The sequence below is a fragment of the Hyla sarda genome, chromosome 7 (assembly GCF_029499605.1).
Source record: "Hyla sarda isolate aHylSar1 chromosome 7, aHylSar1.hap1, whole genome shotgun sequence".
Lineage (NCBI taxonomy): Eukaryota > Metazoa > Chordata > Amphibia > Anura > Hylidae > Hyla > Hyla sarda.
In genome coordinates this window covers 23,385,344-23,410,116 of record NC_079195.1, presented here as the reverse complement: position 1 = coordinate 23,410,116, position 24,773 = coordinate 23,385,344, and the positions used below count along the sequence as shown (strand labels likewise).

Below are 24,773 nucleotides of genomic sequence, written 5' to 3'. Positions count from 1 at the left end.
ACAGATGGAGAAAGATTATGTGCCAGCTGAATAGTAACTGAAGGCCATGACCTGTCAAGTAAAGGGGTACTTTGCTGAAAATATCTTATCCCCTATCCAAAGGATAGTGGATAAGATGTCTAATCGCGGGGGTCCCGCTGCTGGATCAGCGGGGGTCCCGCTGCTGTAATCTCCGCTGCGGCAACCCTGTCATTCGGTGGAGGGTTGCCACTCCTTGCCCAATGACTGGCGAACACGGCCGCTTTAAACTAGCCGTGTAATATTGTGATAATACTGAGGGCAGCATGAGATAGGGGCAGTGTCATTATTTGAGGAAGGGAACAATGACAAGTGGAGGAGCAGGGTACAGCAGTAGAACACTCCCAGAGAATAGTATGTTCAATGAGGATATTAGGGAGGACAGTGTTGTAGGTAACAAGAGCACGCTATAGTAAAGGAACGGGATGTTACTGTAGCCTTATCTAATGAGTCAAAAATCTAATGAGCAGTCATACCAGCTCCCCCTTCACATAACTGGTCTCATCCTTTGCTGACAGGAGGGAATGGGGAAAGAAGTGGCAGCTGTCGCAAAACTATATCTCCCAGCATGCCCGGAAAGCCAACGGCTGTATGGCGGCAGCTGAAATGAATAACTGGTGGCCAAATGAACATTCTGCCAACAAAGGGTCTTTTTTTTTTATCCAGCACAGAGTATATTAGGAGCAAGGTCTTGTGTGAGGCCCTAATGTTAGTGTGATCAGAGCTGTACATGACGGGATGAAGAAGGTAAGAAGACGAAAGATAAAATATTGGATGAACCAATGTTCCACAGTAGAATAGAGTATTTGAGATGCCATGGTGTTCCCTCACCCATTCCTGATGCCCGATAGTGGACCATAGGAGTGATGACCTGAAGCTACTGCATATGAAACAGTTTCTGGTCGAGATGGTCGGGAAAGTGCAGAAGAAGACAGGGTGAGACCCTCAGGATGAGACACAGAGCTGGGGATGGTTTTCTTGACTTCCTTTATGGAGGATTTTTCAGTTTTGCGCCATTTGGCCCGTCGATTCTGAAACCAAACCTAAAAGTAATGCGACAATTAAATGGGCACTGTCAGATACAAAAACTTTTGATATGTTGTAAAGCATGTATAACCAATAGGTTTTGCAATTGCTTTCATTAGAAAAATTTCAGTATTTCATACTGAAAAAGCCAGTCAAACAACTGCCCCCCCCCCCCCTGCCTGCTTGGACACATACTAGTCTGCTGTGTCCACGAGTCATCACCTATGTCATGGACACACTTCCTTGATTGACAGCTGTGTGTTCAGGGCTCAGAGCTGGAGGAAAAATCCTCCCTCTGTCAGCTTGTGTCCCGCTACTGTCAGTGAGGACAAGCTGGGAGTTGTAGTTTTGCTAATGCTAGGGGAGATGTGAGCAGACAGGATACTGAGGGAGGGGGCAGAGACCTGCACAGTGAGACCACACCCCCTCCCTTTGAGAGGAATTCAGACTAGTGAGCTAAATTAAGTGTGTAATAAAAAAAATAATAAAAAGGTGCTAGACACATAAAAATGAGATGTACATGGTCAGGATTAGGTACTGAGTGATATATAAAAAAAATTTTTGTTGGATTTGTTGGGTATGCTTTAGTGAATAAGAAAATAGTCATAACTGAAAATCCCCATTGTGTGTCTACAGCTCCTTACTGTTGCTTAAAGATCAGCAGTAGGTCACCCCCACCCCCTATGCAATGAAAATAAGCACCTTATATACCCAGTGCCCCCCCAGTGTAATTCTTTTGGCAGAGTAATCAGAATAATCAAGCATGACAGTTACCATTATTCTCTGTGGAGTGACCCCAATAATTTCTGCAATTTCCTTTCTCTTCTCATTGTCCGGGTAATGATCCTCCATGAATATTCGTTCAAGTTCCTGCAACTGGTCTAAAAGAGGGTCCAATGCATGGAGGGAATGACAAAGGAAATGAGATAATAGTGGTACAAGTACAAAAGTTGTGAATGTTCTCATCCATAAATAACAGTATTATAGAAGTTATATTCTTGTATATAGGAGGCAGTATTATAGTAGTTATATTCTTGTATATAGGAGGCAGTATTATAGTAGTTATATTCTTGTATATAGGAGCAGTATTATAGTAGTTATATTCTTGTATATAGGAGGCAGTATTATAGTAGTTATATTCTTGTACATAGGAGCAATATTATAGTAGTTTTATTCTTGTATACAGGAGCAGTATTATAGTACTTATATTCTTGTATATAGGAGCAGTATTCTATTAGTCATATTCTTGTATATAGGAGCAGTATTATAGTAGTTATATTCTTGTATATAGGAGCGGTATTATAGTAGTTATATTCTTGTATATAGGAGTGGTATTATAGTAGTTATATTCTTGTATATAGGAGCGGCATTATAGTAGTTATATTCTTGTATATAGGAGCAATATTATAGTAGTTATATTCTTGTATATAGGAGCAGTATTATAGTAGTTATATTCTTGCACATAGGAGGCAGTATTATAGTAGTTATATTCTTGTATATAGGAGGCAGTATTATAGTAGTTATATTCTTGTATATCGGAGGCAGTATTATAGTAGTTATATTCTTGTACATAGGAGGCAGTATTATAGTAGTTATATTCTTGTACATAGGAGGCAGTATTATAGTAGTTATATTCTTGTACATAGGAGACAGTATTATAGTAGTTATATTCTTGTATATAGGAGACAGTATTATAGTAGTTATATTCTTGTATATAGGAGCAGTATTATAGTAGTTATCAAACATATGTAGAAAGCAGGGACGTCACTCACCGGGGTACTGTGCCGATAATTCTTTATTTCTTTAAGGTGCAAAGACAGACATGGTGCATGGACGTTTCCAAGGACTCAGCTAATCAGAGTAAGACTGGGTGACAGCTGTTGCGCGTGCGCATTCACGCTTCTTCAGACCCTGTCTGTTCCGTGCTGCATCACCTTTTTGAAGCTACTCTCTGGTGACGTGCACAGAACAGGTGCAAACTACTTAATCAAGAACATATATGTTAAAACATTAAAAACATAAATCAACCGACTTTCTTTATCAAAAGGACACTCTGCAACAAATAGTACCAGAGGGTATATCATAAAAAGACACTGTAATCGACTCTTTCATTCAGCCCCAGGTTTCCAGCAGCATTCAGTTTAATTAACCATTTAGCTTCCGCTTGAAGTAAAATTTTTCTTTTATCTGTATTCTCTTTGCTGCGGATCACTTCTAGCCCCTGAAAGAGTAAATCCTTACAGTTCCCTCCATGTACAGAATTCATGTGTTCAATAAAGCGGGGAGCACCTTTTTTAGATCTAACTGAATACACATGTTCCCTAAAACGTGTGTTTAATGCACGTTTAGTGCTGCCGATATAGAAGCGGCCACACGGGCAAACCATAGCATAAATAACCCATTGTGTTCTGCAGGTAATGAGATTTTTAATATAGATTTCTTCACCACCTATCACCGTAGACTTTCCTGTCTTAATATGGGGACACCAAATGCAAGTCCCGCATTTGTGGTTGCCCGTGGGGCCGATTCTTGACAGCCAGTCTGAGGTGTTCGATTTGGAATGAAAGTTGCTACTGGTTACTACATCTTTCAAGTTTTTACTCCGTTTGAAAGCTATCAAAGGTTTTTCATGAACCAGTTTTCCTAAATCTGTATCATTTTTAATCAGAGACCAATTATTATGAATAGCTGTTCTTATAATTTCCAGGGAACTGTGGAGCCCGAGCTCAGGGCGTCTTTCATTTTCGCTGCACTAGCTGAGAGTGCGATCTTAGGAATCTAGGGGTAGTTGTGCCGGCTGCTCGCTTCTGTGTGCCGCTTGTGATTTATAGTCTTGTCTAAGCCAGAGCACACCCCGCATATCCTCCACCAGCTTGCGATTGTTGGATTACAATGGAATCAGACGATTCTGCAGACAGTATCCCTGAAGTGCCGGATGGTGCAATAGGTGCCGGACGAAAGGACGTCAGTGAGTTTTTTAATCAATGTAACATTAAAGACACTCTGCAAGTTTTAAGTATTAAAAATCTTGAATTCAAAGTGTTCTCCTTAGCGGAGAGGGAAACACGGCTCTTCTGGACAGTGAGCTCTTTAAGATCCTACCTCGAATGTGAACGGGTCCCGAGAGGGCTGAGGACTTACAAAGATCCCTCACAGTTTGGGGATGACCCGGAATTCGTAGCAACATGGAAAAGAATTCACCAAGAACATGCATTACAAATGCTGAGAGCTGTCATAGATAGAAATGAGAAAGAATACTCCAAAGTCACGGAGGAACTGTTGAAAACTAAAACAGAATTAAGAGCACGTCTAGAGAACGAACAATTCCAGTCTTTTAGTAAGAAATTGGAAAAGAAAATTGTTACCCTTCAATCAATAATAAAAGATCAGAAAAAAGATACATTTATCAGAGACCGTTTGGATTATGCTTTTCCACCAGGTGGGGCTAAAAAACAGTACCCTAGACGAACTAGGAACAATCCAAATAGAAGAAAAACAACGGATTACTGGACAACAGATTCCAGCTCCAGTGGGAATGAAGAAACAAGTAATAATAATAATAATAAAAATACAAAACCCACCAAAGATGTTCAAAAAAACAACGGAAAAACGGGTACGTCAGGACAAGAAAGAAACAATACAGAAAAAGCCTCTACGAGTGACCCTTTAGGAGGAAGATCAGAAGGGGCCCAAGGAGAAAAAAAGACACGACGGGTCAGTTCGACCGAAGAGGGTGATGCCAAGAAGGAAGAAAGTGTCATGGGACAAGTAGTTCCTCAGATGGACACACGTGCTGTCATCAACCTTACAGATAGGACCTTTGATGACGATACCTTGTCATTATTAAGCAGAGGCCTAAATTTCTGCCTCACTGAGGACTTTAACATTGTGGATTTTGAAGTGGATTTATTTAAATCTATAAGAAAATTAAACTTGAAAAAATTATATGCTAATAAAGGAAAAGTAGTAAATCCACTAGAGGGAGAAATCCCTGCCACTATAGGTCCGCTTGGCTTCAGCGTGATGAAAGATGCCACTGTAGCTGAATTAGAATGCCTTGATAATTTGATAGATTTACAGGACGGTATAGAAAGTGACACCTTTTGTGACAATGATGTTTTGTCACTTGAGGATTTTAAGGGAGGGATAAAATCCTCCTTTTGTCCCCAAGTGACTCCGGGTAGCAACCTTGACATCTTCCAGAATAATGTTTTACGTGAAGTGAAGTCACTAATATACAAAAAAGATCCAAGTAATCTCAAGTTAGGTGAGAAAAGGGCTTTAGATCGTCTTAAAAATATGGACGATATAGTACTTAAAAAATCGGATAAGGGCGGTAACGTCGTTATCATGACTAGTGAATATTATGCCAGCGAAGCCCTCCGTCAACTTAATAACCCACTCACCTATCAAAAACTAGCAAATAATCCTGTTCCTAAAATTAAAACCAAACTCCAAACCCTATTACGAAAGGCAGTAGAGAACAATGTTATCTCCAAAAGTAGAGCCGAAAAATTGATCCCTCCATTCCCTTCCAGTCCGCGATGGTACTTCCTGCCGAAGGTGCATAAGACCTTAGATGCCCCCCCCGGGAGACCCATCGTCTCGGGGCGGGGCTCTGTCACAGAGCCACTTTCCAAGTACTTGGAGTGGTTGCTGCGACCCCTTCTGCAGGAAGTACCATCGTTAGTAAAAGATACTAACCAATTTCTCACTTGCATTCAGGACCTAGCTTGGTCCGATAATATGATGTTGGCATCGATTGACATCGAAAGCCTGTATACAAGCATACCACAGGAGAAGGGAGTGGACTGCATAAAAGAGATATTAATCAACGCAGGTAAATCAGAGAAAGTAATACAGTTTATATGTGAATCTTTGGCGTTTATTTTGGAAAATAACACGTTTTTGTTTGATGACGTATGGTACAGGCAAATTGGAGGCGTGGCCATGGGCACTCCCGTGGCCTGCACCCTTGCCAATTTATATGTTGCAGCTTTTGAGTACAGGCATATCTTTACAGCTAATAATCCCTTCTTGAAGTCCGTCCGGTGCTACCTCAGGTTTGTGGACGATGTGTTCATTGCCTGGGATGGCACCGAGACGGACTTCGGGGATTTTGTAAAATTTCTGAATGAAACAAACAAAATGAATTTACGCTTCACTTACAAAGTCGATGCCAAGCGGATCGAGTTTCTCGATGTGTTGGTAGAGATTAATGGAGGTGATATACAGACGTCAGGGTACAGAAAGCCCACTGCCTCCAATTCTCTCCTTCAGTACACCAGTTACCACCCCGAACATGTTAAGACTGCTTTGCCCTATGGCCAATTTTTACGGCTGAGACGAATAAATAGTTCTGATGAGAAATTTTTGGTACAGGCTGGTGAGCTGAAGGAGAGATTGGGGGCACGAGGGTACCCAGAAAAGATCCTTGAGAAGGCATTAAATCGAGCATTTGCACAAGATAGAAAAACTCTATTAGATAACAGCACGAAGAGTAAGAAATGGAAAAAAACACATTTAAAGTCGCAAAGCACCACTCTACCCCGTTTCTCTTTTGCATTTAAATTCAGCCCCTTGGAAAAAATTATAAGAACAGCTATTCATAATAATTGGTCTCTGATTAAAAATGATACAGATTTAGGAAAACTGGTTCATGAAAAACCTTTGATAGCTTTCAAACGGAGTAAAAACTTGAAAGATGTAGTAACCAGTAGCAACTTTCATTCCAAATCGAACACCTCAGACTGGCTGTCAAGAATCGGCCCCACGGGCAACCACAAATGCGGGACTTGCATTTGGTGTCCCCATATTAAGACAGGAAAGTCTACGGTGATAGGTGGTGAAGAAATCTATATTAAAAATCTCATTACCTGCAGAACACAATGGGTTATTTATGCTATGGTTTGCCCGTGTGGCCGCTTCTATATCGGCAGCACTAAACGTGCATTAAACACACGTTTTAGGGAACATGTGTATTCAGTTAGATCTAAAAAAGGTGCTCCCCGTTTTATTGAACACATGAATTCTGTACATGGAGGGAACTGTAAGGATTTACTCTTTCAGGGGCTAGAAGTGATCCGCAGCAAAGAGAATACAGATAAAAGAAAAATTTTACTTCAAGCGGAAGCTAAATGGTTAATTAAACTGAATGCTGCTGGAAACCTGGGGCTGAATGAAAGAGTCGATTACAGTGTCTTTTTATGATATACCTTCTGGTACTATTTATTGCAGAGTGTCCTTTTGATAAAGAAAGTCGGTTGATTTATGTTTTTAATGTTTTAACATATATGTTCTTGATTAAGTAGTTTGCACCTGTTCTGTGCACGTCACCAGAGAGTAGCTTCAAAAAGGTGATGCAGCACGGAACAGACAGGGTCTGAAGAAGCGTGAATGCGCACGCGCAACAGCTGTCACCCAGTCTTACTCTGATTAGCTGAGTCCTTGGAAACGTCCGTGCACCATGTCTGTCTTTGCACCTTAAAGAAATAAAGAATTATCGGCACAGTACCCCGGTGAGTGACGTCCCTGCTTTCTACATATGTTTGATACGAAGATGTCTTTTCATTAGGGACTTGGAACCCGAAGGGTTACAGTGCCTGCCAGCACTGTTAAGGGAACTGTGGAGCCCGAGCTCAGGGCGTCTTTCATTTTCGCTGCACTAGCTGAGAGTGCGATCTTAGGAATCTAGGGGTAGTTGTGCCGGCTGCTCGCTTCTGTGTGCCGCTTGTGATTATAGTAGTTATATTCTTGTACATAGGAGCAGTATTATATAGTATTTATAATTTTGTATATAGGAGACAGTATTATAGTAGTTATATTCTTGTACATAGGAGCAGTATTATAGTAGTTATATTCTTGTATATAGGAGCAGTATTATAGTAGTTATATTCTTGTACATAGGAGCAGTATTATATAGTATTTATAATTTTGTATATAGGAGACAGTATTATAGTAGTTATATTCTTGTATATAGGAGGCAGTATTATAGTAGTTATATTCTTGTATATTGGAGCAGTATTATAGTAGTTATATTCTTGTACATAGGAGCAGTATTATATAGTATTTATAATTTTGTATATAGGAGACAGTATTATAGTAGTTATATTCTTGTATATAGGAGGCAGTATTATAGTAGTTATATTCTTGTATTTGGAGGCAGTATTATAGTAGTTATATTCTTGTATATAGGAGCAGTATTATAGTAGTTATATTCTTGTACATAGGAGGCAGTATTATAGTAGTTATATTCTTGTATATAGGAGGCAGTATTATAGTAGTTATATTCTTGTATATAGGAGGCAGTATTATAGTAGTTATATTCTTGTATATAGGAGCAGTATTATAGTAGTTATATTCTTGTACATAGGAGCAGTATTATAGTAGTTATATTCTTGTATATAGGAGACAGTATTATAGTAGTTATATTCTTGTATATAGGAGGCAGTATTATAGTAGATATATTCTTGTACATAGGAGACAGTATTATAGTATTTATAATTTTGTATATAGGAGACAGTATTATAGTAGTTATATTCTTAGAGGACAGTATTTTAGGAATTTTCTTTTAGACAGTAAGGCTACGTTCACATGGCCGTTGTCCGCCGTCTAGATTTTGTCCGTTATTGCCTCCTAAACGGACCATTCTATTAATGGATGCAAACCGATGCAAAGGGATGCCATTTAGTGGTATCCGTGTGCATCAGTTTTTCATCCGTTAGTATCAGCCGTCTACAGACTCCTTCAGCCAGGACTACTACTACTCCCATCATGGAACAGACTTCTTTTCATGATGGGATTAGTAGTTTCCCGACTGCGGGAGTCGGCAGGCGGCTGGGAGGCTAGATTAGTGCTTGTACTACTACCCCCATCATGGAACAAAGTCTGTTCCATGTTTGGGGTAGTAGTACAGGGGCTTAGGGATAGATCACACCAAGTCTTACTTCTGATACCTGATGCAATCAGAAGTTATTAACCAGGGGAGTGGGCGGCATGCTCCGCAACCCTGCCATGTAGATCGTGTGTAGGTTTTAATTTCATTTTCAAACACCCCGACAAGAGCACTGAATGGCCGACACCGGGGGGCCATTCAGGGCTCCCAGCGGGATTTTTAAAGTCCTTAGCGAGGATTGTAATGTTGCACTACACTGGAGGCCAGGCAGCATTGCACTGCGTTCCCTGGCTGCCCTGACGCGCTGCAGGAGGGCAAGATCTATAGGTAGTGCAGCGGGGCAATATACATAGCTAGCGCTGTGGGGGGCCAGACATAAAGCACTATATGTCTGGCCCCCGCTGCGCTAGCTATGTATATTGCCCCCCGCTGCGCTTGCTATGTATATATCAGCAGCGCATCATGCTGCTTGCCAGGGTATATATCTGTCCCCCTGCAGTGCTTCTATACACATATGTCCCTCACAGCGCTATCAGCATAGTATTCTTCACAGATAGTATACTTCACAGATAGCGCTGCGAGGGACATATGTATGTTCTTGCTGGGGGGGGGACAAATGTAAGCGCTGCGGGGGGGCAAAATATATAGCTAGCGCAGAGGGGGTAATATACATAGCTAGTGCAGCGGGACGCCAGACATATAGCGCATTATGTCTGGCCCCCCCACTGCGCTAGCTATGTATATTGCCCCCTGCTGCGCTCCCTATTGTCATGCTAATAATACGCCCCAAAAATGAATCACTATGAATCACTATGTTTCATAGCATAATAGCATGATGTCGGCCATTTTGTGTATAATCTAAGTAGGCCACAATTCTTAAAGTTTCATCTCTACAAAAAAAAAAATGCCAGTCTGATAGAATATTAGATGTCTCTTTAGATATTTATGGTTGTTTAGATAAGACCTGGTGGAAAGGTCTCAAGTATAGACTTTGAGAATGAGTCTTTGTTAAGGGCTAGTTTGCCAGTCTTGTGAATATTATTGTAACTAACAATCAATTACCAAGACTAGACAAATAGCGAGATTCACACGTCTGTTTGAAAGAGACCTCCATGGGACTCTTATCTCTCCAATAAATCTGAATGTCTAGTTGGTGACTATGTCTGGAGAAACCATGGTTTGATTACTTATATGTGTAGCACCTATTAATATAGTGCTCCATACTTCAAGTGTGGAATGTGGGTTTAAGATCAGTTATTGACATTTAACCCTTAATGGTAATAATGCTAATTGCTTATGAAATAGCACCCCCTAGTGTATGGGTAGGTGACATTACACCGACAGGAAAGGCATTATGGGTGATATGCTCAATGCATTCTGGGTATTATAGTGATGTCATAGCCATTACCATAAGTACACGCCCAACCTACATTCCTTGAGGGAATTCAATTCAGGAGGGTGTGTCTAACTAATTAAAAAGTCTGGTAAACCAGATGTTAGGTACTGTGGACTGGAGAGAACACAAAGACAAAGAGGTCTTCCACTGAAAGAGGTCCACAAGATGGAAGCCATGAAAGCCCTGTGAGATCCCAGCAGTCGGACTGATCACACAGTACCAGACCAATGGCTATCCATGACGATGAGATGGACCGTTCAGTGTTCCTAAGAGCCGAAGCGAGTTTCTTACATAGACTTGGTGAGAGACACAAAAATGGTATTCCATTTAATTAAGACTAATTTGGATAATGTGGATGGAATTATACCATTTAGGTTGGCAAATAAATTAATTAAGTAAAATAATTGATTATCTCCATATTGAGATTATAGTTTTAGGATATTGTGAGACTTCATTCTACCTGAAGAAGAATAAAGACTCAATCTATCAAAGCGTTAAATAATTGCTTAGACATTGATAGAATTCCTACTCGCCAAACTAAGTGTTATAGGTATATTTCCCAAACAGGAGACTTGTTTAAAGTTCTTCCTCCTAAAATATAGTGCAATATCATATATCTCTGCTAATTGTCTTAATAGTCTTACCAAGATCATGTATAGAAAATAGTCCAGAATGGGGACGGAAGTATTCTTCCATGTTTATATCCTTATGGATTTGCTCATTCTTGGAGTCATGTGATTTGTAGTTGGTTAGAAGGGGGCGGGGATTGTATTTAGCATTTAATATTGATATGTCTATAATTAGATATTGCCCATCTTGATATCATGTCAGGTTCCTCTGAATAGAGTGATATGTAACCTTTTAATTATGATATTCCTAACCTAGTAGTTTTTGTTTCATTGTAATAAGTTACTAACTACTCACATGTATTGTTCTACTACATGTAGTCAATTAACAATCTTGTGATGTTTACTAATTTATCTAATTGATATTAATTTGCATATATCATTGTGTTTATTACTCATTTATGTTCTTAACCAATAAATCTGCATACTTTTATAATACCTTTGTATTATCGTATATTGCAAGAACTTGTTGATATGTGAGGAAATAGTCGGACTCAGATGTGAATTGTATTGATTAGCTTTGTCTACAATTCACCAGGTCATAATTTTGATAATTTTCAAAAATTTTAATTTTTCATAATTAATAATTTTTTATGACCATAATTCATAATTGGGAACGCAGCGCAATGCTTCCCCGGCTGCCAGTGTAGTGCCACATTACAATCCTCGCTAATGACTTTAAAAACCCCTCTGGGAGCCCAGAATGGCCCCTCAGTGCTGGCCATGCAGGGCTCCCGGCGGGGTATTTGAAAATGAAAGTAAAACACACGCACAATCTAAATCGCAGGGTTGCAGAACATGCCGCCCGCTCCCCTGGTTAATAACTTCTGATCCCATTAGGTCTAAGAAGTGAAACCTGGTGCGATCCATTCTTCAGCCCCTGTACTACTACCCCCAACATGGAACAGACTGTGTCATGATGGGGGTAGTAGTTCAAGCACTAATCTAGCCTCCCCAGACTCTGCAGTCTGGAAACTACTACTCCCATCATGGAAACAAGTCTGTTCCATGATGGGAGTAGTAGTAATCCCGCAGCACATCAAGAGTTTGCTGATTTCACTCCAAGTAATAACGGTTCAAAAATGGCTATTAAAAACAGAGTGCAAACAGATGACATTATATGCTCCTCTGTTTGCCATAGACTTCAATGTTACATTTTTAATATCCATTTCTATTCTGTTATTATTGACGGGGGGAAAAAAAATACTGCATGCAACGTCTTTTCCCCCCATCAAAAAAAACGGAACAGGAAGAAAACGGGTGATGGGATTATTTTACAGCCATTTGCAAACCTTTTGAAACATTATCAAACGGCTTGCAGAACGGGCATGAATTTACGGGGGCAGACGGCCGTGTGAACGAGCCCCAAGTCTGACAGTATTACAGTAGTTATATTCTTAGAGGGCAGTATATTAGGACTTTTCATTTAGACAGTTAGTCTGACAGTATTAAAGTTGTGTTTATCAACAGTGACTCTAAATGCCCTTTAATATGTAATCCTGCGGAGCTCACCAACGTTGTATAGCGTTCGACTCTTCTTTCTGCTTGGTGGTGCCATCTCATCAAGAATTTCTGCTGGGCATTTAGACTTCGGTCGCTCTCCTCCTGGTCCTGTATCATATACAAAGGCTGGCAGTTTACAGGAGGCCGCGCATCGGGCAGAGCGCCGAGGAATGGGAGCTGTTGTTGGGTAGGGACCTCCCATTTTTAGGTTGACTGGTTGGAATTGTCCTCCTGCTGTAAAGTAGTGGGGCTCCTGGGAAGCCTCTGTACTGTAGGTGCCATAGCATCCCCCCATAGAGGCATCAGACAGAGGCCCACATACTGTCAGAAGGCCTAGCTGGCAGTGCCCGGTGTCAGCTGCTGCCCTCTCAGGAGCATTAAGGGTGAATTCTCTGGGGTCTGATGCCTCCAGTTCATCTCTCTGTCCTGATACAGTCACCGTTCTGTACTCTGAGGACTCGTCTTCTCCTTCTTGTTCTGAACAGAGCAGAGACGGCTCTTCCTTTGAATCTGCCAAGAGAGGAGATCGATAGGTGACCAAGATGTTGACCACTTCACTGACAGGTTTCATTAGAATAATCTATGTACACATGGCCTATTTTGTTAAAGGGGTACTCCAGTAGAAAAAATGCTCACTTCCAATATTCAGAATTTCAAAAAACTTTTGTAACATTTTGTATATAAATAAAGTTACAAAAAATTTCACCCATTGTGCTCACTAAGCGCCAGACAACCTTGGATTCCGGATTGTATTCACCCTTTCATGGGTTCCTGGTTCGTCTTAATCCAGGTAACTTTCACCCTTGGATGGGCTCCCGGTTCCAAGTTCTCCTTCCTCTCACGAAGGGATAAGGTCAAACAGGCGCTGGATACTTCCGATGTTTCGGAGGCCACGCCTCCTTTCTCAAGTCTCTGAATATTGGAAGTGTGCATTTTTTCTACTGAAGTACGTCTTTTGGACTGAGCATCCATTTAATTTTAAGTCACACTCATAACTTTGTGCCATATTTCTGGTGTTAATATACTTTATTTGCTGAACTGTTAAAGGGGTACTCCACTGAAAAAAAAATTTTTTAATCAACTGATGACAAGAAGTTAAACATTTGTAAATTACTTCTATTAAAAAATCTTAATCCTTATAGTACTTATTAGCTGCTGTATGCTCCAGTGGAAGTTCTTTTCGAATTTCTTTTCTGTCTGACCACAGTGCTCTCTGCTGACACCTCTGTCCATGTCAGGAACTGTGCAGAGCAGGATGAAATCTCCACAGCAAACCTATCCTGCTCCGGACAGTTCCTAAAATGGACAGAGGTGTCAGCAGAGAGCACTGTGGTGAGACTGGAAATAACTATACAACTTCCTCTGGAGCATACAGCAGTTGATAAGTACTGGAAGGATTAAGATTTTTAAATAGAAGTAATTTACAAATCTGTTAAATTTTCTGGCACCAGTTTATAAAAAAAAAATACCAGTGGAGTACCATTTGCATGGTACATAGGAGAACTGGGTAGTCATCCAGCTCAAACCCACCATATTACTGGTGCTTCAAATCAAATGACCCTCAAAAATATTAATGGGCCACACATTTTTATCCACTGTCACTTATTACTGCCCCATACAGAGCTGGCAGAGTGTCTCACTCACATATAGGGTGACTGTTTTTTATGCTAAATAGGTGATGTGAAAATGGTCAATTAGCCTACTGTACCATGGACAAAAATTAGGTACAGTACAATTCCCCCCACATTAGGTGCAGTATAGTTCCCCACACATTAGGTGCAGTATAGTTCCCCCACATTAGGTGCATTATAGTTCCCCCCCCTCCCACATTAGGTGCAGTATAGTTCCCCACACATTAGGTGCAGTATAGTTCCCCCACATTAGGTGCATTATAGTTCCCCCCCCTCCCACATTAGGTGCAGTATAGTTCCCCCCCACATTAGGTGCAGTATAGTTTCCCCCACATTAGGTGCAGTATAGTTCCCCCCACATTAGGTGCAGTATAGTTCCCCCCCACATTAGGTGCAGTATAGTCCCCCCCACATTAGGTGCAGTATAGTTCCCCCCACATAAGGTGCAGTATAGTTCCCCCCACATTAGGTGCAGTATAGTTCCCCCCACATTAGGTGCAGTATAGCTCAGAGCTATACTGCACCTAATGTGGAGAACTATACTGCACTTAATGTGGGGAGCTATTAGCTGCCCACATTAAGTACAGTATAGTATAGTTTCCCACATTAGGTGCAGTACAGTTCCCCCACATTAGGTGCAGTATAGTTCCCCCACAGGCATACAGCCTTCAGCCATATACAGTGTATGGCTGGAGGCTGTATGCCTGTGTACTGCTCCACTTCAGTGTTCTGACCACCGCTCCTCTGGCCCGGGGTCACGATCTACTGCTATGGCCTATAGACCATAGCAGTAGGTCCCGAAACCGGAGGACCGGTGGTCAGAACACCGAAGAGGACATGCTGCCAGCTGGTGCCTTACCATTCCGGCCGGCGCGTGTCCTCCTCACAGCTCCACTCCTCCGTTGCTATGGGCGCACACACGGGATGTCAGTGACGTCCCTGCGTGCGGTAACTCCCGGCAGCCCCTGCGTTTTTAAAGTTAACGCGGGGCAGCCCCAGAAAGGTAACAGTGACATCCTTGTGTCCCGAAAAGATTTTTCGAGACACAGGGATGTCCAGAATGTGACGGTGGCCCCCTGCGGGCTGCTCAGTGGCGGCCGCGGAACCCCCCCATGGGCTTGATTAGGCCTATGCTGAGCAGCCGGCAGGGGGCCCCCTGGGCGATGGGGTCCCTAATACCGGCCCTGGTAGCGGGCCGCCCGTGCTATTCGCTGGGCCTATTTTAACGTAGGGGCCTGGAGCGGCAGCTCCATCTGCCCCTACGTTAATCCGGCCCTGGGGACAGTGGAATGCAACTGAACATAATGGGCCTCATTTACTAAGGCTTTTCGGAGTAGATTTTGTAAGGTTTTTTGTGTCGCATGTGTTGTGCACCAGAGTTTCCGTCAAAATAATCCAAAAAACCCTACAAATGCTAGGTTTCCACTTTTTTTTTGCAAAATCGCCAATAAAAATGCCCATTCTGCCACATGGATTTATTTTTGTTAAAAAAAAACGCTGAGGCCAGATGTTAGCTGCAAGTCAATAGGGAACTGCAAAATGCCACATCCACTTGGCGTTTTTCAGTTTGCTGTTTTGTTTGTTTTTTTTTTTTAAATACTTTTGCCGGTTTTCATAAATTTTTGGCTCCTTGGCAGTTTTTCAAAAACGACCTCTTGTTGAGAGTTTGGTGTTTTTTGTTTTTTTTTCGGTAAAATCTTGGCATTTTCCTCCCATAAAAGTCTATGGAATTGAAAAACGCCATATGGATTTTAACCTTGGCGTTTTTTTGCAAGCAGTTTTTATTATAAAAATATATCATTAATTAAACCGCTCGGTCAATGGCGTGCGTGCAAAAAAATTCCTAAGTCCAAAATAGTGCATTTTTGGTCACTTTTTATATCATTTAAAAATGATCAATAAGTCCTATCAATGCAAAAATGGTACCGTTAAAAACTTCAGATCACGGCGCAAAAAATGAGCCCTCATTCCGCCCCATACACGGAAAAATAAAAAAGTTATAGGGGTCAGAAGATGACAATTTTAAACGTATTAATTTTCCTGCATGTAGTTATGATTTTTTCCAGAAGTCCGACAATATCAAACCTATATAAGTAGGGTATCATTTTAATCGTATGAACCTACAGAATAAAGATAAGGTGTCATTTTTGCCGAAAAATGTACTACGTAGAAACGGAAGCCCCCAAAAGTTACAAAACAGCGTTTTTTTTTTTCCAATTTTGTCGCACAATGATTTTTTTTTCCGTTTCACTGTAGATTTTTGGGCAAAATGACTGACGTCATTACAAAGTAGAATTGGTGGCGCAAAAAATAAGCCATCATATGGATTTTTAAGTGCAAAATTGAAAGAGTTATGATTTTTTAAAGGCAAGGAGCAAAAAACGAAAATGCAAAAACGGAAAAAACCCCGGTCCTTAAGGGGTTAAATATAAAAAACGTTTTTTTTTAAATTATTTTTGGTAAACTTTTTATTAGTAATGTATTTTAATAATGTGTTTAATGTAGTGTGTGTTTTTAACTTATTTTTTTCTTTTTTTTACATTTTTTAGGTAGTACTACTACTCCCAGCATGGACACTGTTCCATGATGAGAGTAGTACCTGTACTAATAGACAGATCGCCCCGGGTGTCACTTCTGACACCCGTTGCGATCCTCCTATATAATGTATAGAAGCGGATGGCCGGCCGCTCTTCTTTGGTCTCCTGCACTATGTTCTGCAATGTGAAGTTATTCACATCACAGATTTATATTTCCCGCAGAGAGCTGTGATTGGCCGGATGGTTCCAGCCAATCACAACTGTCTGCGGGAAAAAATGAATAATAAGTATATATACAGCAGTACAGGGGACCAGAGAAGAGGGGCCGGCCGGCCACATCTATACACTATACAGGATGATCGCAGCGGGTGTCAGGAGTGACACCCAGGGCGATCTGTCTATCAGTACAGGTACTACTACTCCCACCATGGAACAGTCTGTTCCATGATGGGAGTAGTAGTACTACTTTAAAAAATGTATTAAACACATTACTAAAAAAAAATTCAAAAAAAATAATTACAAAAAATGTATTATTTTTACATTTAAATGGCCCCTTTCTACATTTTTATTATTGTCGGCTACATGTTTAGGTCCCTGCCCGCCCACATAAATTGGTCCCTGTTTAAAAATTAATAAAAATGTGATGTCCCAGTACTGGATATGCATCTTGCAGTCCTATCAGTCCCCAGGGCTCACCTGCATTGTACTCCTATAATCTGCATAATTGTATATTATATGTAAAGGACCTTTGATATGGTCACATGGTTATTAGTTAATAGTTGTCACAGAGAGCACCAGGTGACCAGATGACCCGCAGCTAGCCTATGGGCTCCTTGCTCAGCCCCCTTTATAAGAGGGGGAGGTTCTACAATCTCTCTCGTTTTTCACTTTCTGCTGAGGTCAAGTCCAGTCCAGACGTCTCAGGGTCAGTGTCCAGCACATCTGGAGGCCACAAGCCTAAATGGCAGCCACACACTATCCTCAGTCAAGTCTATTATAGTCAGCGTGGTGGTCCTAAAGTCTGTCAAAGTCACTACAAGTCCCAGCAGGCTGCAAGGTCCCTTGTGTCACTGGTCACCTCTCTGGGATCCTGGCCTAGCTGTAAAGACTATTTCCATCTGTCTACCTCAGTAAAGCTACCGCTTACCCTAAGGTGGGCTTGGACTCTTATTTGCCCTGCCTAACTAGGACTAGCGGAGCTTCCGTTCGGGTGGCTCTCGGTTAAAACCATGCCCTGGCATCACGAACATTTAGGGGTTAACACCATCTGCCCCATCCACCTCTCATCGCACCCCCATGGCGCAACACAAAAATGTCTTTATAAAAAATGTAATTTCCCTGAAATGCAAAAATGCCAGAAAAATACCGGGTAGCTGTTTAATGTGCCGCGTGTGGTCCGGTGAGTGTCACTTACCTGTCCACGACGTTCTGGACCGTCCTCTTCATGCTCCGCTGCATGGCCGTCGCTCTCCTTCGTCGTCATCACGTCGCCACGTATGCCATCCCGTCATCCAATAGGAGCGGCGTGCGCAGCGACGTGATGACGGCGATGGAGAGCAATGATCCAGGGCAGCGGTGTCAGTCCGGAGCGACGGGGACACCCCGGGGACGTGATGACGGCGATGGAGAGCGACAATCCAGGGCAGCGGTGACGGTCCGGAGCGGTGGGGACACCCCGGGGACGTGATGACGGAGATGGAGAGCAACGATCCAGGGCAGCGGTGACAGTCCGGAGTGGCGGGGACACCCCGGGGACGTGAGGACGGCGATGGAGAGCAACGATCCAGGGCAGCGGTGACAGTCCGGAGTGGTGGGGACACCCCGGGGACGTGATGACGGAGATGGAGAGCAACGATCAAGGGCAGCGGTGACAGTCCGGAGTGGTGGGGACACCCCGGGGACGTGATGACGGAGATGGAGAGCAACGATTCAGGGCAGTGGTGACAGTCCGGAGTGGTGGGGACACCCCGGGGACGTGATGACGGAGATGGAGAGCAACGATTCAGGGCAGTGGTGACAGTCCGGAGTGGCGGGGACACCCCGGGGACGTGATGACGGCGATGGAGAGCAACGATCAAGGGCAGCGGTGACGGTCCGGAGCGGCGGGGACACCCCTGGGACGTGATGACGGCGATGGAGAGCAACGATCCAGGGCAGCGGTGACAGTCCGGAGTGGTGGGGACACTCCGGGGACGTGATGACGGAGATGGAGAGCAACGATCCAGGGCAGCGGTGACAGTCCGGAGTGGCGGGGACACCCCGGGGACGTGATGACGGCGATGGAGAGCAACGATCAAGGGCAGCGGTGACGGTCCGGAGCGGCGGGGACACCCCTGGGACGTGATGACGGCGATGGAGAGCAACGATCCAGGGCAGCGGTGACAGTCCGGAGTGGCGGGGACACCCCTGGGACGTGATGACGGCGATGGAGAGCAACGATCAAGGGCAGCGGTGACGGTCCGGAGCGACGGGGACACGCGAGTATAACTTTCTGTATTACTATTTCACGGATCCCTCAAAATACGATGGATTCAAGTAACGATGGTTCATTTGGAATGAATTATCATGTATTGTAGTGACTGGCAGGTGTACCTCAGTAAAGCTACTGTTAACACTGACCTGCCCTTGGACTCTTATTTGCCCTGCCTAATTAGGACTAGCGGAGCTACCGTTTGGGTGGTTCTTGGTTAAAACCACTCCCTGGCATCACGGACATTTAGGGGTTAACACCATCTGCCCCTAGGCTACAATGTCTGCCCTATCCACCTCTCATCACACCCCTGTGGCCCACCACAAGAAATGTTGTTATAAAAAATAAAAATTTCGTTAAATACAAAAAAAAATTCCGGTACCCAACAAGTTTTGAAAAAAACGCCAAAGGGGCCAAAAAGGCAATTTCCATTCAAAGGCAAAAATGTCAGAAAAACATAAAAAAAAAAAAAAATAAAATAAAATATGGAAACCTAGCCTAACTCTCCACCTTACTCAGAAAACCCTACAAAGAGGCGCCACACCAAGGTGGAGAGTTAGGGAATAGGGCGAGCTTTTCACCCTTTTTATTTTGCACTATTTAGGGGCTTCTTGTCATTTGCTCAAATTTATGACGTGACGTGCGGGAAAATAATGCATTTTGGACAACTGGGAAAACCCAACACTTGCACAGCAGCTATCATGTTGCGAAACCTGCTGGGATAGTGTTCAGTATTAATAGTATTACTAGACTGCTATATTTGAGGGAATTGCCTTTTTTTTGGCAATTGTGTTGACTTGTTACTATATACAGTGATCCCTCAACTTACAATGGACCATTGTAACTTGAAACCAGACTCAACATACAATGCTATTGAATCTTGCGAAACGTGTTAATGGCTGGAAGAACCGACCAATCAGAATGGATATTTCACTGGTAAAACCCGTGTATTCCTAAAGTGCATGCACTGACTGGTGTCTGGTAGCGCCTCCTACAGTACAGGGAGGTATTACATGTTCTGTACTCTTTACCTGTATTACTGAAGTGTATGCACTGACTGGTGTCTGGTAGTGCCCCCTACAGTACAGGGAGGTATTACATGTTCTGTACTCTTTACCTGTATTACTGAAGTGTATGCACTGACTGGTGTCTGGTAGCGCCCCCTACAGTACAGGGAGGTATTACATGTTCTGTACTCTTTACTTGTGCCAGGGTTAGCTGCTCCTTTGGACATCAGGTGAGGGCGGCTCCATTTTCCTTTTTTTAGGACAATGTGCGTTCTGTACAGGACCCTGAAGAAGCTCCTGTCCTCTACATAGACCAGTGTTTCCCAACCAGGGTGCCTCCAGCTGTTGCAAAACTACAACTTCCAGCATGCCCGGACAGCCGAAGGCTGTCCGGGCATGCTGGGAGTTGTAGGTTTGCAACATCTGCAGGCGCCCTGTTGGGAAACACTGACATAGACAATGATTACAGCTCCCAGCAGATCGTTATTACTTTTATATGTAAGGATTTGCTTTATCTATATTAGTTATCTACTTATTATTCTTTAATCCTCACTTTTTCCTATTTTTGGATGACATTTTGGTGGTTTCAGAACCAATTACCAGGTTTCCATAGAGTTCTGGTCTCAACATACAATGGTTTCAACTAGAGATGAGCGAACTTACAGTAAATTCGATTCGTCACGAACTTCTCGGCTCGGCAGTTGATGACTTTTCCTGCATAAATTAGTTCAGCTTTCAGGCGCTCCCATGGGCTGGAAAAGGTGGATACAGACCTAGGAGACTCTTTCCTAGGACTGTATCCACCTTTTCCAGCCCACGGGAACACCTGAAAGCTGAACTAATTTATGCAGGATAAGTCATCAACTGCCGAGCCGAGAAGTTCGTGACGAATCGAATTTACTGTAAGTTCGGTCATCTCTATTTATAACTTTTGTCTTTACAGAATACCTAAAAAAAAATAAAAAATAATTATTTTATCAGACAATTTCGCCTGTTTATGTGATCGCTATATGTGATGTCACTACGAGCAGGCGCGGTCAACAAAAGTGTGTTGGGGGAGGGGGGGGGGTATAAAACCATCTATGAACAAATGATCCTTTATCTGCCCTATAAGACCCTTCAGAAAGAACAAAGCCATAAACTCGTAGGGGATTTTTTTATATTTTATACAGACAACCCCCCCCCCCCCCCCCTGTAGTGAGGAGGACCCCGCAGGCTGATTCTGGGATCAGTTGGGGACATGTTTTAATGCTGCCTTTTTTTTTTTTTTTTTTTAATACCGGAATTTGTTGAGTTTATTTTGTCTGTCCTGTGTGAGATTTACTATTAGGGTACGTTCACACGGGCAGATTTATTTGCAGGTTACCCGCTGCGTATTTGAAAGGGGGCGGGCTCTTTGCGGTTTTCTGCTGCAGAATTTACGCTGCGGAAAATCCGTCGCAAGCCCCATTGAAGTCAGTAGGGTCTGCGGCGGATTTTCCGCAGTGGAAATTCTGCCGCGGAAAATCTGCTGCGGACAGCCGAGAAGAGCCCGCCCCCTTTCAGCGACGCAGCGGGAAACCAGCAAATAAATCCGCCCCTATGAACGTACCCTAAAAAGGTTCGTGGTCTTAAAAGGGATATTCGGGGATACGGGATAAGATGTATGATCGCAGGGGTCCTGCCGATGGGGACCCTCGCGATATACAGGTGCTGCTTCCAAGACGGGGATGTGACATCACAGTCACGCCCCCTAGTGATGTTACACCCCGCCCCCTCCACTCATGTCTATGGGGGAGGGCGTGACGGCCGTAGAGGGGGCGTGACCAAGACGTCATGTCGCCGTCTCGGAAGCAGCGCCCGGCATAGGATGCAGCGGGCTGCACTGAAATCATGGGGGTCCCCAGCAGCAGGACCCCCACGATCATATATCTTATCCCCTATCCTTCGGATAGGGGATAAGATGTATAAACCCGGAATACCCCTTTAATAAAGAACCTTCTGATTTCGCTTCAGCAACAATGAAAAGGTCGCCTCGACATGGAATGAATTTGTGGCTTGTTTAAGGTCCATGCGCCTTTTTATGCACCTGTTCGCCAAATGGCGCAAATAATAAATATCGTCCGCCGCTTCGGAAAGTGCCCACAGCCGGATTTCACAGTAATTTTTAAAAAAGGGGCATATATGAAAAGGCGCAACGAAAAGGTGCATTAGCACACTAAGCCCAAAGATGCGCCTTTTTGCCGCCAAAAACAAAACGCATAAACACAATAGTAAATATCCCCAGTGAGGGGGGCTCCGCAGGCTTGACTTTGAGATCAATGAGGGGGGGGGGCTCTGCGGGCTGACTCTGGGATCAGTGAGGGGGGCTCCACCGGCTGACTCTGGGATCAGTGAGGGGGGCTCCACCGGCTGACTCTGGGATCAGTGAGGGGGGGGGCACTCCGCAGGCTGACTCTGGGATCAGTGAGGGGGGGCTCCGCAGGCTGACTCTGGGATCAGTGAGGTGGGGGGGGGGGCACTCCGCAGGCTGACTCTGGGATCAGTGAGGGGGGGGCACTCCGCAGGCTGACTCTGGGATCAGTGAGGGGGGCTCCGGGGCTGACTCTGGGATCAGTGAGGGGGGGGGGGGGGGGCACTCCGCAGGCTGACTCTGGGATCAGTGAGGGGGGGCTCCGCAGGCTGACTCTGGGATCAGTGAGGTGGGGGGGGGGGGCACTCTGCAGGCTGACTCTGGGATCAGTGAGGTGGGGGGGGGGGGGGCACTCTGCAGGCTGACTCTGGGATCAGTGAGGGGAACTCCGCAGACTGACTCTGGGATCAGTGAGGGGGACTCCGCAGACTGACTCTGGGATCAGTGAGGGGGGCTCCACCGGCTGACTCTGGGATCAGTGAGGGGGGCTCCGGGGCTGACTCCTCATTGAGCTCTTATAAGCTTTTTTATTACTCTGCATTTCCCTCAATGAGCAGTAATGAGCAATACTAATAATGGAACTAATGATCTATTACCACACATATTACTAACCCAGGGCACAGGGCTGCCTCTCCACCTGCAATCCTCCTCCTCCTCCTCCTCCTCCTCCTTCCTCTTCATCCATCTTCTCTTCAGCTCTTTGCACTTTTCACCTTTGCTTTTGCACTAGTTTGCAACTTTGCCCAAACTTTTTGGACGGTTCCATTCCCTCCCGGGGGAGCATCTCCTCTCCCCTGACCGTGTATTATGAATGTACTCCTCTACCTGTGCAGCTAGTCATGTCTAGGAGCTCTGGAGATCAGCCTGGGAATGTCCAGTGTAGGAGATATCCGAGCACCCCTCTCGGTGCAGATGGTTTGGTCCAGAGCTCAGGTGATTGAGATCCCTCATTACATCAGGTCGGTGCCGTGAGGAGAAAGTTGTGAACAACTAAAAAATACCTCAGTTCTTTCTTAAGACTCATTCACTCACTGTATTGTGGTCTTTTTGCTTGAAAAGAAAAAAAAAACACATTACAGCAATTTTCATAAATTTTTTTTTTTTTTTGCTTCTTGGTGAATTTTTTTGTCTCCCCAAAATGTGTATTTTTTCTCCTCCTATAGATTTCTATAGAATGGGGGGAAAAAACGCCAAGAAAAACACACACAAACACCTTCAGTAAAAATCATGTGAATGAATCACATGACTCGTAATGATTAAAAAAAAAACGCCACTATTTTTGAAAAAAAAAAGCCACCAAAAATGCACCTTGGTGGTATAAAGGCGACATTTTGTTTTCGGATACGAAATAAAAAAATAAAAAGAAATTGTCTGGAAACTAATTCCACTTTGTGTTTTTGTGGGGAAAAAAAATGCAGAAAAAAGTTTTTGGGGCAAAAAACGAACAAAACAAAAAATGCTGTGGCCAGATGCTGGGAGTCAATAGGGCAGTGTTTCCCAACCAGGGGGGCCTCCAGCTGTTGCAAAACTACAACTCCCAGCATGTTGGACTATATAGTAGTATATAGTATAGGTCAGTGTTTCCCAACCCAGAGCGCCTCCAGCTGTTGCAAAGCTACAACTCCCAGCATGTCGGATTATATAGTAGTATATAGTATAGGTCAGTGTTTCCCAACCAGTGTCCCTCCAGCTGTTGCAAAACTACAATTCCCAGTATGTTGGACTATATAGTAGTATATAGTATAGGTCAATGTTTCCCAACCAGGGGTGCCTCCAGCTGTTCCAAAACTACAACTCCCAGCATGTTGGACTATATAGTAGTATACAGTATAGGTCAGTGTTTCCCAACCAGTGTCCCTCCAGCTGTTGCAAAACTACAATTCCCAGTATGTTGGACTATATAGTAGTATATAGTATAGGTCAATGTTTCCCAACCAGGGGTGCCTCCAGCTGTTGCAAAGCTACAACTCCCAGCATGTTGGACTATATAGTAGTATATAGTATAGGTCAGTGTTTTCCAACCAGGGGTGCCTCCAGCTGTTGCAAAACTACAACTCCCAGCATGTTGGACTATATAGTAGTATATAGTATAGGTCAATGTTTCCCAACCAGGGGTGCCTCCAGCTGTTGCAAAGCTACAACTCCCAGCATGTTGGACTATATAGTAGTATATAGTATAGGTCAATGTTTCCCAACCAGGGGTGCCTCCAGCTGTTGCAAAGCTACAACTCCCAGTATGTTGGACTATATAGTAGTATATAGTATAGGTCAAT

At 43.6% G+C, this 24,773-nt stretch overlaps 1 protein-coding gene and 1 long non-coding RNA gene across 2 annotated transcripts in view; one reads left to right on the top strand and one right to left on the bottom strand.

Moving 5' to 3' along the window:
• The window catches only part of LOC130283091 (homeobox protein NOBOX-like), a gene marked incomplete at its 5' end in the record, with an annotated part of 45,517 nt that extends 22,347 nt beyond the window's left edge, over nt 1-23,170 (bottom strand). Inside the window, 4 exons of the mRNA XM_056532281.1 lie at nt 850-1,061; nt 1,819-1,925; nt 12,473-12,973; nt 23,113-23,170. Of these exons, the coding sequence (XP_056388256.1) occupies nt 850-1,061; nt 1,819-1,925; nt 12,473-12,973; nt 23,113-23,170 (878 nt within the window). The remainder of the gene's footprint in view (nt 1-849; nt 1,062-1,818; nt 1,926-12,472; nt 12,974-23,112) is intronic.
• Nucleotide 23,171: 1 nt separating this feature from the next.
• LOC130281863 (uncharacterized) overlaps nt 23,172-24,773 on the top strand; it is a 106,946-nt gene continuing 105,344 nt past the window's right edge. Inside the window, exon 1 of the long non-coding RNA XR_008846138.1 lies at nt 23,172-23,433. This is a non-coding gene — a long non-coding RNA (uncharacterized LOC130281863). The remainder of the gene's footprint in view (nt 23,434-24,773) is intronic.